The sequence below is a fragment of the Mirounga leonina genome, unplaced genomic scaffold (assembly GCF_011800145.1).
Source record: "Mirounga leonina isolate KUSES-001 unplaced genomic scaffold, KU_Mleo_1.0 Mir_154, whole genome shotgun sequence".
NCBI classification, from domain to species: Eukaryota; Metazoa; Chordata; class Mammalia; order Carnivora; family Phocidae; genus Mirounga; species Mirounga leonina.
In genome coordinates, this window is record NW_023270389.1 from 64,931,258 (window position 1) to 64,945,836 (window position 14,579).

Below are 14,579 nucleotides of genomic sequence, written 5' to 3' on the forward strand. Positions count from 1 at the left end.
AACTGCCTCTGAGCCATGTCCCCTATACTCCATCTTGATGCCGTAGGAGACCCACTTCATCAACCCGAAACCAGGAGGGCTTCAACAAATAGAGTCACCAAAGAATATAAAAGGAGATCTGCCTCACTTCATGACTTTGTACATTCAGGAAGTATCTAGTATTGTTCTAAGACTTCACAATAACTGCTACGTAACACACACTTGTACAAATGAACGTCCTTCACAACAGAAACCAGTACCAAAGCGGGAATGCCCAAGGTCTGAAAAAAAAGCTCATCTACGCACAGAATAGGAAGCTTCCGGCTCACCATCTCCTCACACTTTGAGCACGAGCAGCTCTCCCTGCTAGCTTACCCGTCGTGGGCTGGCGGAGCACAGCGGGAAGCTCCACCTCCTGGAATGGGGCGCAAGGGACTGAAGTCTGCAAGCACCTCCTCTGCAACCAAGAGGTCCTTTGTCTTCGTGCCGTCTACAGTGCCTATGAATCAGTGGGAAGGATACTTACCATCATTTATGCCAACTGTTTAGCGAGTACTCATGATCTTTCTTGGATGACTACTTTTTAACAAGCTTGTTGGATCTGCTCTTTTGTACTTTTAGATTTACTCCGTTGGCCTCAGAATGCCAACAGGTCTTTCGAATAGCCCGAGCCCAGCCCGGGAGCCCCCGTACCCTACCGCTTCCCTCACTTGAGACTTAACATGCAAGTGCTGTACAGAGAGTGACTCAGTCCTCGACAATCCAAGTGGGGGGATCATTATCCCCATTTTACAAACGAGGACACAGAAGCACAGTTACACTGCTTATCCCAGGCTGCGTAAGTAGCTGAAATTCACAGCTAGCCTGTTTCACCCTATAGTTTGTGCTATATAATCCCCCACGAAAACAATACAAGTTTCTATTTGAGACTGCCTCATCTTTTTAGGAATAATCAATGAAGATACTGCCATGAACATCCTCATGTTTTATCATTCAACTATTTTGGTGGAACAGAGCACATCTGGACTGATGTACACTTGTAGACAGACGCTATTCATGAGGACAGTCCTAGGCTCTTAGAGCAATAATGCTTGTGTTTATTATACAAAGACATCACAGCCCAAAGAAACCAGTATGACAGATTTTTATTGAAGTATTTAGTTTTACAGATTTGAATATAGGAATTACCTTTAAATATGCTTGTTAAAACCGTGCAGGGCTACGAAACCAAAAATAGACTAAATTTTCTGATCCAATTTTTTTTTTTTTTTAAGATTTTATTTATTTATTTGACAGAGAGATAGCACAAGTAGGCAGAGAGGCAGGCAGAGGGAGAGGGAGAAGCAGGCTTTCCACTGAGCAAGGAGCCTGATGCGGGACTCAATCCCAGGACCCTGGGATCATGACCTGAGCCGAAGGCAGCTGCTTAACCGACTGGGCCACCCAGATGCCCCTTCTCATCCGATTCTAAGCCAAGTCTCTCCCCTCTCTCTGGTGTTTCCCTGGCTCCTTCCATGCCTCCTATAGGAACACTTTTCCAACTACACTGTAAGTGCTTGTTTATGTATCTAGTCCACGAGGCTCTAAATTACTCGCAGGCAGGGGCAGCCTCCTCAACACGGAGCACACACACAAGGGGAGCCTACCTGTTCTCCACAGACATTAGGGGCTCAAAATCTTTTTAATATAGAAGTAAACATAAAGACTCTAAATTCATGGGCCTCTGGATATCTGTTTGGATTGTCCAGTGATTATTCTGGAGATAGGGATGGTGAAAAGAATGACCGACCTGGTTTCTGAGCAGCTTTCTAGAAAGCTGAGGCTTCTGGACAAGGTAGAAACTGTAATAACAACCCAGACTGGAGGATTAGTATTATTACTTCTCACAGCTACAATATGGCCTTAAGGCAGATGTGTGCGCTGTGTCTAGAACCTAGTACACTGGGATCGTGTAATTACTTAATCCTGATGCTCTTCTTACGGTGGAAAGAATTCTACACATTTTTTGAGTATCTGGAAAGGAGGTCTTACCCGTTTGTTTCTCTAGGTCTGGAGGAGTCACTTCTGATTCAGGCACATCTTTATCACTGTCCTTCTCAGTCGGTTCAGTTAAATTAATGAGTTCTGTGGAAGAGCTCTCTGGCTTTGAGGCCACGAAAATATCTTCCAAGTCTCCTGGTGATGGCGCATCCTGATACTCCAAGGTAGTCTGGTCTGACCTGGTGGAGGCACCGCTACTTTCTCGGCTCATATCCAGTTTCTCCAAACTCTGGGAAGGGGTATCCTGGGACCTCACTTCCACTTCCTGATGGTCCTTTTCAGGACTACTCAGGGAAAAAGCTGTTGTCTTGGCTTTGCTCTTTAGCCATTCGCTTTTTGCTGGACCTCCACATTTATGGAGAGGTGTAGTAACAGATAGTCTTGTTTTGCTGTCATCTGCAGCCTGTCAAGTAAAAGGTTTTGGGGAAAAAAAAAATTTACTAGGAGAAATCAGTAGAGTCTAAGCTCTCCATCTCCAATCAATAGTAACTGATTACTTACTTCCTTTTCATGTTTGGTATTTCTCTAGATTCTCTTCTCAGTCAAAACTCATTTATTCTAAATCCATTCTCTCCAGATACATGAAAGTTAATGGTTGTTAATGTTTCCCTGATTGGGAATAAAACGGTATTTCCAAAAGACTAAAACACAGAATAGGCAAGATGACCCACTACTACCAAATGGTTTCCTATTAACCCACAATGGAGCTCTGACCACATACTGTCTCAATAGACACCCAATTAGGAACTTAGTAAGAGAGCCAACACAATATAAGGTTTTAAAAAAAAACAACAACATGGACTAAGACATTTGGAGGTCTTGACTGTAGTCCATTTCTGCCACCAAATAGCCATTTGATTACAGGCAATTTGCTTGGTGCTTCTGGGCCCTATTTTAAAACTTCAGTTGCAAATGATCGGTTTTGCTTGGCCAGTCAGTGCCATGAGATTTTTACTGAACCAGTGTTTTCTGATTTCATGCCTATCTGTGAGACTATATATAAAAATCTACAGTCATACTGATTTATGTGGGGCATCTGGGTGGCTCAGTCAGTTAAGCGTCTGATTTTGGGTCAGGTCATGATCTCAGGGTCCTGGGATTGAGCCCCAAGTCAGGCTCCCTGCTCAGTGGGGAGTCCGCCTCTCCCTCTGCCCCTCCTCCGGCTCATTCTCTCTCAAAAAAAAATTGGTTTATCTGACTTTTTACTTATAAAAGCTAATATATTCTTAATTTGTACCAACTATTATCAAACTTACTCCAGGAATCCGTTTTGTGGCCATGCCTTCTTCCATAAATGAAATTCTAGTTTCCTTAAGTCGTAAAGGAGGGGTAACGGACCTTCCAGGTGACAGAGAGGGAGAGGGTAAAGGTGGTGTTCGAAGACCAGACCTTAAGATGGACTGAGGAGTGAACTCGGCAAATCCAGAGGAAGTAACTGACATGGCCAAAGTTTTAGCTCTCTGCAACAAAGAACGAACGAAATTCCACCATTAGTGTCTGTAAAAGCTGCTTACATAAGGACAGACAAGGTCAACTGAGTCACAACATACTCAACTCCAACAGACACATCAATAAAAAGTTTTTTTATGGATTACTGGAAAGAAACTACAAAATTCTACTCAAGAGGTTTCTATACATAAGGCTACAAAACATAAAACTACATCCACAATCATTCTTTTAAGGTCTTGGTTATTCCCAGTTTAATAAAAGAGAGAGTGTAGAGATAAATTATTTAATGGGTGCCTACAAAACTTTAGTTAGATAAAGAGTCAGGACAGTGTGTGTAGAAAAGAACCAAGCTTAATTATAGTAAATTAATACAAATGATAAACCTCACTTTAAGAATGTTTTATAAGAAATATAATTTCATCTCATGAATCCAACAGTAACTGATGACTAATGAGAATCCTGAAGATTTACCAGAATTAATAAAAATAATTAGCACAGAAACTATTCAGCAGCAATAATTCCTTCACTTCACTTCTCCTCTAAAGGATTAGCAAGCAGATGGTTGTATCCCATTAGATCATTAAATTCCATTAGATCTGTTACAATATTATACTGATTTTTTTTTTCAAGATTGTTTTTGGTAGCAGACACAAAATTATTCCTTGATTTAGAGAATACAAAATGTAATTTTTTTAATGGATAGAAACAGGAATCACCAGGAATTAGCCCTGGAGAGTAAATATCAGGCATTTAAAAAGCTCACCAATCTTCTTTTCCACTTGTTTTAATAACTATTTTAGGACTGACATTTGTTGAACTTTTATTCACCTTGTAAGGTAAGAATCAGGGCGCCTGGGTGGCTCAGTTGGTTAAGTGTCTGCCTTTAGCTCAGGTCATGATCCCGGGGTCCTGGGATCAAGTCCCATGTCAGGCTCCCTCAGTGGGGAGCCTGCTTCTCCCTCTCCCTCTGCTCCTCCTCCCCTGCTTGTTCTCTCTCTCTCTCATAAATACAATTAAAAAAAAAAATTAAGAATCCCCTGGCTTCCCTCTCCATGCTGAATATCCAGAAACAATGGAAAGAAATGAAGGTAGGGCACTTCCGGGACTCAATCCAGGATGCTGGGCAAGTTGCCAGCGCACAAGTGCTGTGAAACCATTCTGACAACAGGATGGGAAAAGGCGCCCACTCCCCGCCACCTCAAGTCTAGTTTTGTGGTTTCTCAGCTAATGATTTATCAGAGATGGTGGAGGAAAACGAATTAAGACAGATACACTGCTAGTAAGAAGGAGTAACAGAGTGCAGTTTCATCAAAGGAGAGAATTTAAATAAATAAAAAAAGAAACCAGAGAACTAAAGGCATATGACAGAGGGGCGCCTGGGTGGCTTAGTCGGTTGAGCGTCTGCCTTCGGCTCAGGTCATGATCCCGGGGTCCTGGGATTGAGCCCCGCATCCAGCTTCCTGCTCCGCGGGAGGCCTGCTTCTCCCTCTCCTACTCCCCCTGCTTGTGTTCCCTCTCTAGCTGTATCTCTCTCTGTCAAATAAATAAAAAATAAAATCTTTAAAACAATAAAAAAAAAATAAAAGCATATGACAGAAGGAAGAAGAAACAGCAAAATGGTAGCAGAAATGGCGGGGGGGGGGGGGGCAAACCCAAGAATGTGAAAGCTTTTTTTCAAAGGTTTTAATTTAAGGTTTCAACTTGTAATAACCACAGAGACTTGGATTACCCTCAGAACAATGATGTAATTGTTAACCTTGAGTACATCAGGTAAGCACAAAAGGTAAATGTAGTAAAATCCTATTTAAGAAGATGTAAAGATACAATAAACATTATGCAAAGGTAACTCCCCCCAAACAGGCTTAATGCTGTCCATTACCCAGAGATATCAGTTAGAGATAGCTTTTTTCTCCCCGCTGCTTGACACGTGAGAACTTCCTAGCTTCACTATGAACGTGAGCTATACAATACTCACCTTCACCACGAAAGGAGTTTCAAGTACACGTAATTCTATAGTCCTGGAGGGACTGTGATGTGATCCTTTGAACAATGAACTGGACGCCGGGTATAAAGGAGATCTTTTGGGGGTTTGCTGAATAAATCCCAAACGCTGACAAGGCTGGCGCACAGGATGAACAACCAGATCCAGCGGTCTGTAATCACAGTACACACACACAGTACACAGAAAGACCCAGGTAACTAACTTATCGAGTTATGGTGAAAAAAACCCCCCAAAATTTATCATGCCATGTAATTAGACTTCTATATTCACTGGCAAGTATGGTAACCACATGAAATTTTAAGTTCAGTCAGGATATTAATATAATGCCATTACTTCAAAAAGTCAGAAAATTAATTCAGTAGTAAAACTGAGAATTAGGAATTCTAGATAACAATTAAAAAAAAAAGCTCTAGTCCCCCGCCCTCCCTCTCACCAATATTCACTGATAAAATAAATTCATTTGCTGTAATTCTTTACGAACACATAAAAATTCCTTTTATCTACATGTGACGTACATAATGAATACTGGTTTGCTTTACCTTTATGGTTTTTATTGCAAAAAAACTGAGCACGAACACACACAAAAAGTTAATTTTTTCAAATTAATGAGGTCAGTGACAAAATGGAATCTCCAGATTCTGCTGAATGGTTTTCTGTAATGTCCTGGATGTAGTTCATACAAATGATAAAACTAATCTCATTGATAACTTGTATTAAGCATGCATAGTCCCAAGAGTTTAAAAACTTAATTCGCAGATAAAGAATTTAAACTTGAAAGTGAAATTTTCAGGTTACAATTTCTGATGGATCCTTTGCATAGGCAATTTCCTAATGAATAATGGTCTATTTCCTAGCAATACAAACAATACATTTTTACTTCCCCCAAATGACTCTGTGCTCTGTGGTTCAGCTGAAAATGACCAGAAAGGTCCAGCATGTCCCGGTGCCCAGGAATAAAAACCCCCCATGGCTGTACCTTCCTTGTCCTTCCTCACAAATGGGATGGCATTTGTAATTTGTAAATAAGCAGAAATGGGTGCTTTAAGACCCAATCTGGTGCCCAGTGGGAAATATTTATAGGAAGCATTTCCTTAATCCTTACTGCTTGTTATTCTGTACTAAACACAGCTTTAGATTTCCACCAAACCAAAAATATCCCATCAGGCCACTAACATTTGTTTCTTTATTGTCTGTTCTAATTCTTCTTTTCCTTCTCTACCTCATTTGTATTCAAAATCTGTATTTGTAAACCGTGTGCTCACTTTTATACTGAACTATCCCAAATTGGAATTTTGTTAATTGCCTCGCACTGTGTTGGTATTCATGTTCAAGGTGTTCAATCATTTATGAATGACTGCTTCTCAAAAGCAGGGCCTGTCCAACAAAGGTACCTACTGAGTAAAAACAAAATTCTTATACTAATAAAATACTTCTAAACACTAAATACTAAAACAATTATCAGGAAAAGTATTTTTTATTATATTTTCTTTAAAAATGTTAAATACTGCATCAGATCTTAGGATTTCCACAAATCTTTGAGCATGATACACATTAGTAATACGTTACACAAAACATACACTGCACAAACAGCACGTAGCCTTACTATACGCAGTGCCCAGTGATGTCACCTCTGCTATTCCACTGAAAGATATGCTAGTCACAATCAAGTTTACTTACTACCCACTAATGCAAACCAGTTTGAAAAACAGCATTAGGGAATGGAATGATTTCTATAAAAATAAATATTCACACCTCAATTGACTTTCTTCCATCTGAGTTAATCATAGCTTTGTAGGATTCTCATAATACTTCTTTTTCTTTAGGTCCTTAGGCCATTAGTCATGAATCTGAAAACTTTTATTATTGCTCCCTTCTTGAACCCCAGATCTATTAAAGTACAAAGGGACTGAGAAAAAGTGACTTGTGGGGAAAAACTGGAACACTACTGCTAGGAAAACAGAATGATAATAATAATGACTCTTATTTGAAATAATCTTCCTGATAATTAAAGGAAAACAACATCAATCTAATTAAATCCAAATCCCCCAAACAGAAAACCCTTTCATGCTTTCAAAATATGCCCACTCTAAACAGCTTTGGCTCCAACTGTTTGTAAATTATTAACTTATTCTGAGTACCTTATTCTATCATAAATTCAGATCATTTTATTCTCAAAAGTAATGCAATTTTATTCTTGAAATTTATAATAATCAGGAGCATGCTATTAAAGACAAGGAAGCAAACATTAGGAGACAGTTGTTTGTTCTCTAATATTGAGAATATGAACACCTATTTCAACTATCCAATATTCTTAAATGAAATATAATCACAATTTCATCTTGGATGGAAAACTTTGACTTAATTATTTACTTTTCTAATACCACAGTTTAAGTCGTACAAGTATTACTGATCTGAAGCCACGGAAGGCATTTTAGTGGGCTCTCTTGTACAGGAGAAAATTTCAATGAGCTGACCAAGATTAGTTACGAATTCTAAAAATAACCTCCATTCAGGGATCAATCAACAAGGAAGTGATATGAAAAGCAGCAAGTTAATAGTTTACTTTGCTCATGATTTTTAATAAAACAAAGTTTGCTTCTTTTCTCTAAGCAGTCTGAAATCATTAAGCCAAAATTCTAAGTAGGTTAGCAGCTGGTGCTAAAATTACTACACTACTTCCCAAATTGTATAAAAAAAAATAAATAAAAGCATTAAAAAATCATTAAAAACTCACTCAAGAATTTAAAATACTGTAACATTTTAAAGATAATTAAAAATGACAGTGTAATTGTCTAACATTGTGATTTTAAAATGATTTAACTAAGTCTTACCTAGAAACCTTTTGTGATGCTTTTAAAATTGGTGTTCCAACAAATGCCTCAGGCACTTGTGGATGTGGAAGAGGAGATGGTTCTCTTCTAGGACTACAAAGAAAATAAAAATGTAACTTTTCAGCATGTACTACGAAGAGTATTAAAATACGTTTTAAGAAGGTGGGATTAGGTTGGAGAGGAGTGCTTTCACTTTTTACTTTGTACATTTCTGCTTATTTACAAATTACAATAAATATAATTGCTTTTAAAGTTAAAGACAAAAAAAAATTCTTCTTACAATAAAAAGTCAACATAGAGGAGTTTTTCCTTTTTACACAGACTAATAAACTCCAAGGCTGGATGGTTGATGACCGCTTCTGATACCGGGGAAAGATTAATGAGTGGCAAGACCATTAACAGGTGTAAGGAAAGCGTACCTCTTGTGGGCTGAGGTGCCACCTTTAGGTTCAGTACATGCCCAAATCTCTCCAATTTTAGACAACACATTACTGATGAAAGCAGATCTTGTTAACACAGCCCCTGTTGCAGCTTGCTTTGTAACAGTGGACAATGGTTGGGGTCTAGAAACTGTAAGGTGAAGAATGCAGGGTTTAATTTCCTAACACCAGGATTTTACTAGAAGATGAATATGAAAGAGGGACTGGGACACAGGGCTTACAAGATAAGCAGTTACAGGTTATACTTAGTTCAGCAACATCTATGCAGAAGTGTAACAACTTGGGGCTTTTGGAGGCAGTGAAAAAATTACTGTACATGTTCTCTAACAGTTGGACAGGAGTGTCCAAGTGAAATAAAATGAGTTTTTTATTCTGTACTACATTGCTAAATCAACTATAAAATCCTCCAAGAAAGCATTACATTTGGTGGGAGTGGCCCAGTAAAAAAAAAAAAAAAAAAAAAAAAAGGCACCATAGTAATGAATCAAAGCAAAAGTGAGCTAAATATAAAAGAACAATGGTTTCAGGGGGTAATCACTTGATGTCCTTTCTCACCCAGTACTTTATGATAGTCTTCAATCAAATCTTACCTTCTCGAAGAACAGGTGATGTGGACAGATGGTAAGGCTTAGCTTGCTCAATGGCTAATCTTCGCTGGATTTTAGGAAGGACTTTCCCATATTGCTCTACTATAGCATTTCGAACCTCTGATCTCTCCCGCAAACGAGGATCACGATCATTCTATTGAACATGCCGTCATTGGTAAAAATTTAATCTTCAAAAGCGCTATGTTTATGTATTTACCATTTAAAACATAATTCTGAATACCTAAGACTATCTTCTTTCTCCCTACATATTCATTCTTCCACACCAAGGACCTCCTACACACACCTGACTGCATTATCAGTCCTCATCCGTCCGTAAGTTCCCCCCCTTCCCCCCAGGCTCGAGTCTTCACCACGACTAGCAACAATGATCATCATGTACCAAGCATCTACACGGTTCAGGCGACAGATCACCTCAGAAACACCTGTGCGCATCCCCACAAAGAGATACTGTCATTTTACTGATGAAGAACCAAGGCTCAGAGAATGTGTTCCAAGAGCAAAGCACAAAAAAGAATCCGTCTGAGCACTATGTAACTCCCACTGCTCCTCTACCTCTTCTTCTCGTTCCCCCTGAGTGAAGTGGTTAGTCTGGCAAGACTGTGGGCAGTTATCTAAATAGAAATGGCATATGTAAAAGAATTAGGTTAAGTAATAATAATGCCCTGTTCCCAACGTGCTAAAGAAGGTCAGACGAGGGTTCTCCAAGCTCAAGAGGGTACGAAGAACCCAGTGGTTACTGAACTAGAAACTCTCACACAACAAAAGTAGCACCTCTCCTTACTCTCTTGTCCCCCGTAATGAAACATGTTTCACTATACCGAAAAATTGGTCTTCAGAGTTTGGTTCAGCCTCAGGGCAGAAACGTAATTGGCACGCTGCAGATAGTGAACGAGAAGGAATTCGTGATTCCGAATGTTGGTGCTGGACTGCAAAAATTTCACCAGGCAGTCCTAAGAAGAACGAAAAACACTCATCAGCTACTCACTTCCCCTGCATTTCCACCAAGCGGATGCTGGGGCGTCATTACCTGCTCGAGGTCTGTGAAAGGCAGCTTCAGCAAGTCCTCCATGAGGCCCGTCTCCTGGCAGACCTTGTACGTGTGTGTCAGGAGCTGCTCGACGTTCAGACTGGTGGAGTGCTGCCGCAGGAACGTCCAGGCCTCCACCATGTACCTGAAACAGTGTCCACAAGGCCTAGTGTTAGAAAAGCTGTTGGAGGCATTCAAAATGAGTGATCGACCTACAGAATCGCAATGACACTCTGTGTGATCCAGAAGTACTCTGAGCTTTTCTTAAACACGCATCATGGCATCATGACGTTTGCTGATCTCAATGAGCAGAGTTTGTGTGAGGCAGTTCTGGATCATTAGTGGAGTGTGCGACAGGAAAGCACAGAGCATACACGGGAGTGAGAAGACACAAACGAACGTTTGTGGTGTGGTGTGGCGGAGAAAGCCAGGCCCTTACGTATGCACGCCCAGTGGGAGAGCAGTGTAAGGGGCAGTGAGCAAAGACCTACACAAGCAACATTGTGTTTATGGGATGGCGACAGGCTGAGCTCAAAGAATATTCTGACTGATCTATAAGCAAGATCTGATTGGAGAACACGGGTTAAATTAGGGAGTTTTAGACACCATGTGGGGACCATGAGATGCTGTCTTCTGCGGCAGTAAGACATCAAACAAAGCAGTGTTTCTCATGACATACTGTTAAGAAAAAAAAAAAAGCAAGCTTCAAATTATCAACAGTGACTATAATTGTAAAAACTTAACCAAACAAAGCCTATAAATGTTTATGTGCTTATTTACTTAATTAGATAACAAAATGTCTTGAAAGACACTAAAATTGTCAGAATTTTTGGAGGGGCTGATAACTTTAGGGCTGAAGTGGAGAGTAGAATAAAAACATGGCACCTACATACGAGCATCAGGGAAATAATTTTCTTAAAAAAATCATCTTTTATCTAATTCTAAGTTAACACACAATTTTGATTTCAATGGACATCTTCATAAAAAAGCTTTAGCTATGGTTACTGAAATAGTCACAAACACTGACATAAAGACTTGTTAATAAATAACTAACACACATATAAGAAACACAGAATATGTGAACAAAATCACACCAATTAATATTCACCATGAAAATGCATGGAAGGAAATTCTCGCAGCACCGACCTGGACTTCCTGTGGATACCAAGTTCCTCAGAGAAGAAAAGGGCTCCCTCTGCTGACAGGCCAGGCGGGGCCAGCTGTTCATTTTATTGTCTTGGGACTAGAGTATTTTAACATATTCTACAGGACTTACTAAGGTCAAGAACCCAAATAAGTAACACATTTACGGGTATCCCTAAAAATCTAAAATTGCCTTGTTCTTCACCCCATACCAGAACAGGCAGGAGAGTATGGTTGTTATAAACCTGAGTGTCTTAGGGGGTAACTTTGTTCCTACATAAGGAATATGGGAGTATTAAAAGGAGCACAACATTTTTATAGATAGAAAAATAGATAAGAAGGATAAATACTATATCACCATAAATTAAAAAGAAACCATATGAACATACGTATAGATGAAGTAGTTATGACATAATCTCACTATTTGTTGAATCTGACATAGGACAGGTATATGGAACCTTCACCATACTATTCTAGTTTTCTGTAGTGTACACTGAAATCTTCTTTTAAAATGCCTTCACCAAAATAAATTTCAGATCAATCAATACCTAAAGGATAAAACAAAAACCATAAAAGTGGTAGCAGATACCATGAGAAAACTAAAAAATAATGACATTAAAGTGAAAAAAAAGACATAAAGCCAAATGAAAATACTGATAATTCTGACTTCATGATTTTCAGCATAGTAAAATCCATTCTAAAACAAAGTAAAAAGACAAATGACAAACAAGAGGAAAAAAAAAATCTCAGGATTAGTATTTGTAACATAAAGAGCTCTAACAAGTTAGGAAGAATAATCTCAACAACACACAAAGAAACAATGGGCAGGTCACAAGAAGGAAATAGCATCTTTATGAAAAGATTATTATTATGGTGAGACGAAACCTATGACTATTACCACCTTCACCCATCAGATAAATAAACACCACCTGAACGGCACAGGTGATGGGGGCGAAGTGGCCTAACCCTCACGAGGGCCGTGTGCCGTGATCTATCAAAATGACAATTGTAAATGTCCCTTCACCCAGTAATTCCACTTTTAGAGTTTTATGTCTTACAAACTAAATCTGCACCTGAGCAAAATGTGTGATTACTCACGGCAGTGGTTAAAATGGCAACAGACTGGAAAACACCTAAATGTTCACGAAGGGGAGCTAGTTCGATAAATACAGACACATCACGAGGAACTACTACGCAATAGTCAACAGTAGGGAAGCTCTTTTTGTCCTATTATGAAATCAAATCCAAATTAAATAGAAGAAAAAAGTACACTGCAGCAAGACATAGATGTGCTGTTGTATTTTATGTGTGTGTGTGTGTGTGTGTGTGTGTGTGGCGGGGTGGGGGGGGGGATGTTGAAGGGTAAATGCTGCCAGAAACAAGCCTGGAGCTGCTCCCATCACTGATGTGCTGTGATCGGACTCCTACAAAGTTTTGGGGAAGGAAAGCTCCCCAAGCAGCCTGCTATCGTGAGGGGCAAATTCTTCAGGAGAAGAGCTGAGGAGATGAAGGTCGTTGTAAGGGGGGACGTGGGGGGGGTGGGGGTGACGACTGGCTGTGTCCCAGTAGCTTGAAGCCACATGGAGGGAGGTTCATTAAATGCTAGCAAGTGCTTTTCAAAATGTGGGGGGAAGGGTTTTAAGTAGGGGTGGGAAGAAACATAGATGCATTTGCTTACATATGTACACAACTTCTTAGGCAGGATACACGAGAAATTATTTAACACTGACTGGGTACCAAGAAGCAGCATAGGAGGCTGGAAATGCACGGTGTATCCTTCTGAACCTTTCTGAAGCATGTAAATATCTTACTATTGAAAAAAAAAACAAAAAACAAAAAACCAAATTCCTGACCCTCCTCTGCCCACCAGTCCATGGACATTTTCCACTTTAAAGTATGATGCTGAACAAATATAACAGTAAGAGTAAGATAGATTTATTTATGACTTATCAAATATTAATCTACCAGGAGAGTATACTTGAAGGCAAAGGGCAAATGATAATGTTTTTCCCCATTTCCCCTCCAGTAGGAGATACAGCTATCTCCAACTTCAAGCAAGGCTGTTCCACTGCCAACACTAACATAAATTTTAAAAATAAGAAAGCCCCCAAATTCCCATTACTCTACTGCTTCCTATGGTAGAAAACCATGGTGGTGGGAAGAGCAATAAGAAAATTATTTCAACTGATAAAAGGCTAGACTAGTGTGCTGGCAGTAAAAGTCCTTTCATTAAGGAGTGCACAGGGGTTCTCGGTAATACAGCAGCAGAGACAGGCTGACGTACGTTCCTGTGTAAACATCAACATACTCCAAAAGTGTAACTTTCATATGCTCTAGGAAACAAAACTCCTCTGACTCACTTGGCTGCAGTGGTCTGAAACAGCCCCTGTACCGAGTCTGAACCCACATCATCTCAACAAACACCATTTTAGGTGGCCCTGTGGTTTTACTTCTGTGTGTCCTCTACAGGACACTTCAAGACTAGGTAACTGAGCCTTTACTTAAGACAAATCAGGTTTAGAAATCACGCAGTATGTTTCTGTTATCGTAAACGTTAATATATAATGTTCGCTATAGCTAAAGGAGAGGGAATGAGGATCTAGCAAACCAGAGAAATGTGTTGTGCATGAATCGAAGGACAACAGGATCGTAGAGGAAAAACCAGCAACCTTTCAAAGGTGTTTTTCCAAGGTTCCAACATCTGTTTTTTTGATGTAAGCATCAGTGATCAAGTACCACCTGTTTCAAGTCAGTAGAGTGAGCAGCTTATAGACAACTCAAAATAGTTTACATGCTGCCTGACTACCCAGTACTGGGACTCTTAATCCATTTATTAAATCTCTATCACCACTAGCATCTTTAAATTTTGTTTTGCTGTTATGTTCATTCCAGATTTATTCAGCTAGCCAAACACTTGTGGCTAATCCAAGTTATTTCATTTCAACAAGTACTTCCTAACTGATTACTTTTGAGGACACTGGCAATGTCCTACCTGTCTAGCCAACCCATTACCATACTACATAACTCCTCTTCTAGCTGAAATTTGGGAGATTCAACCTT

At 39.6% G+C, this 14,579-nt stretch overlaps 1 protein-coding gene across 5 annotated transcripts in view; it reads right to left on the bottom strand.

Moving 5' to 3' along the window:
- The window catches only part of AHCTF1 (AT-hook containing transcription factor 1), a 77,966-nt gene that overhangs the window by 14,744 nt on the left and 48,643 nt on the right, over positions 1-14,579 (bottom strand). For all 5 annotated transcript variants that reach the window (XM_035010994.1, XM_035010997.1, XM_035010995.1 and 2 more), the window contains 9 exons: positions 10,377-10,521; positions 10,168-10,299; positions 9,332-9,482; positions 8,721-8,871; positions 8,302-8,394; positions 5,444-5,621; positions 3,276-3,479; positions 2,011-2,422; positions 355-478 (listed from right to left, as the gene is read on the bottom strand). In XM_035010994.1, the coding sequence (XP_034866885.1) occupies positions 355-478; positions 2,011-2,422; positions 3,276-3,479; positions 5,444-5,621; positions 8,302-8,394; positions 8,721-8,871; positions 9,332-9,482; positions 10,168-10,299; positions 10,377-10,521 (1,590 nt within the window). The remainder of the gene's footprint in view (positions 1-354; positions 479-2,010; positions 2,423-3,275; positions 3,480-5,443; positions 5,622-8,301; positions 8,395-8,720; positions 8,872-9,331; positions 9,483-10,167; positions 10,300-10,376; positions 10,522-14,579) is intronic.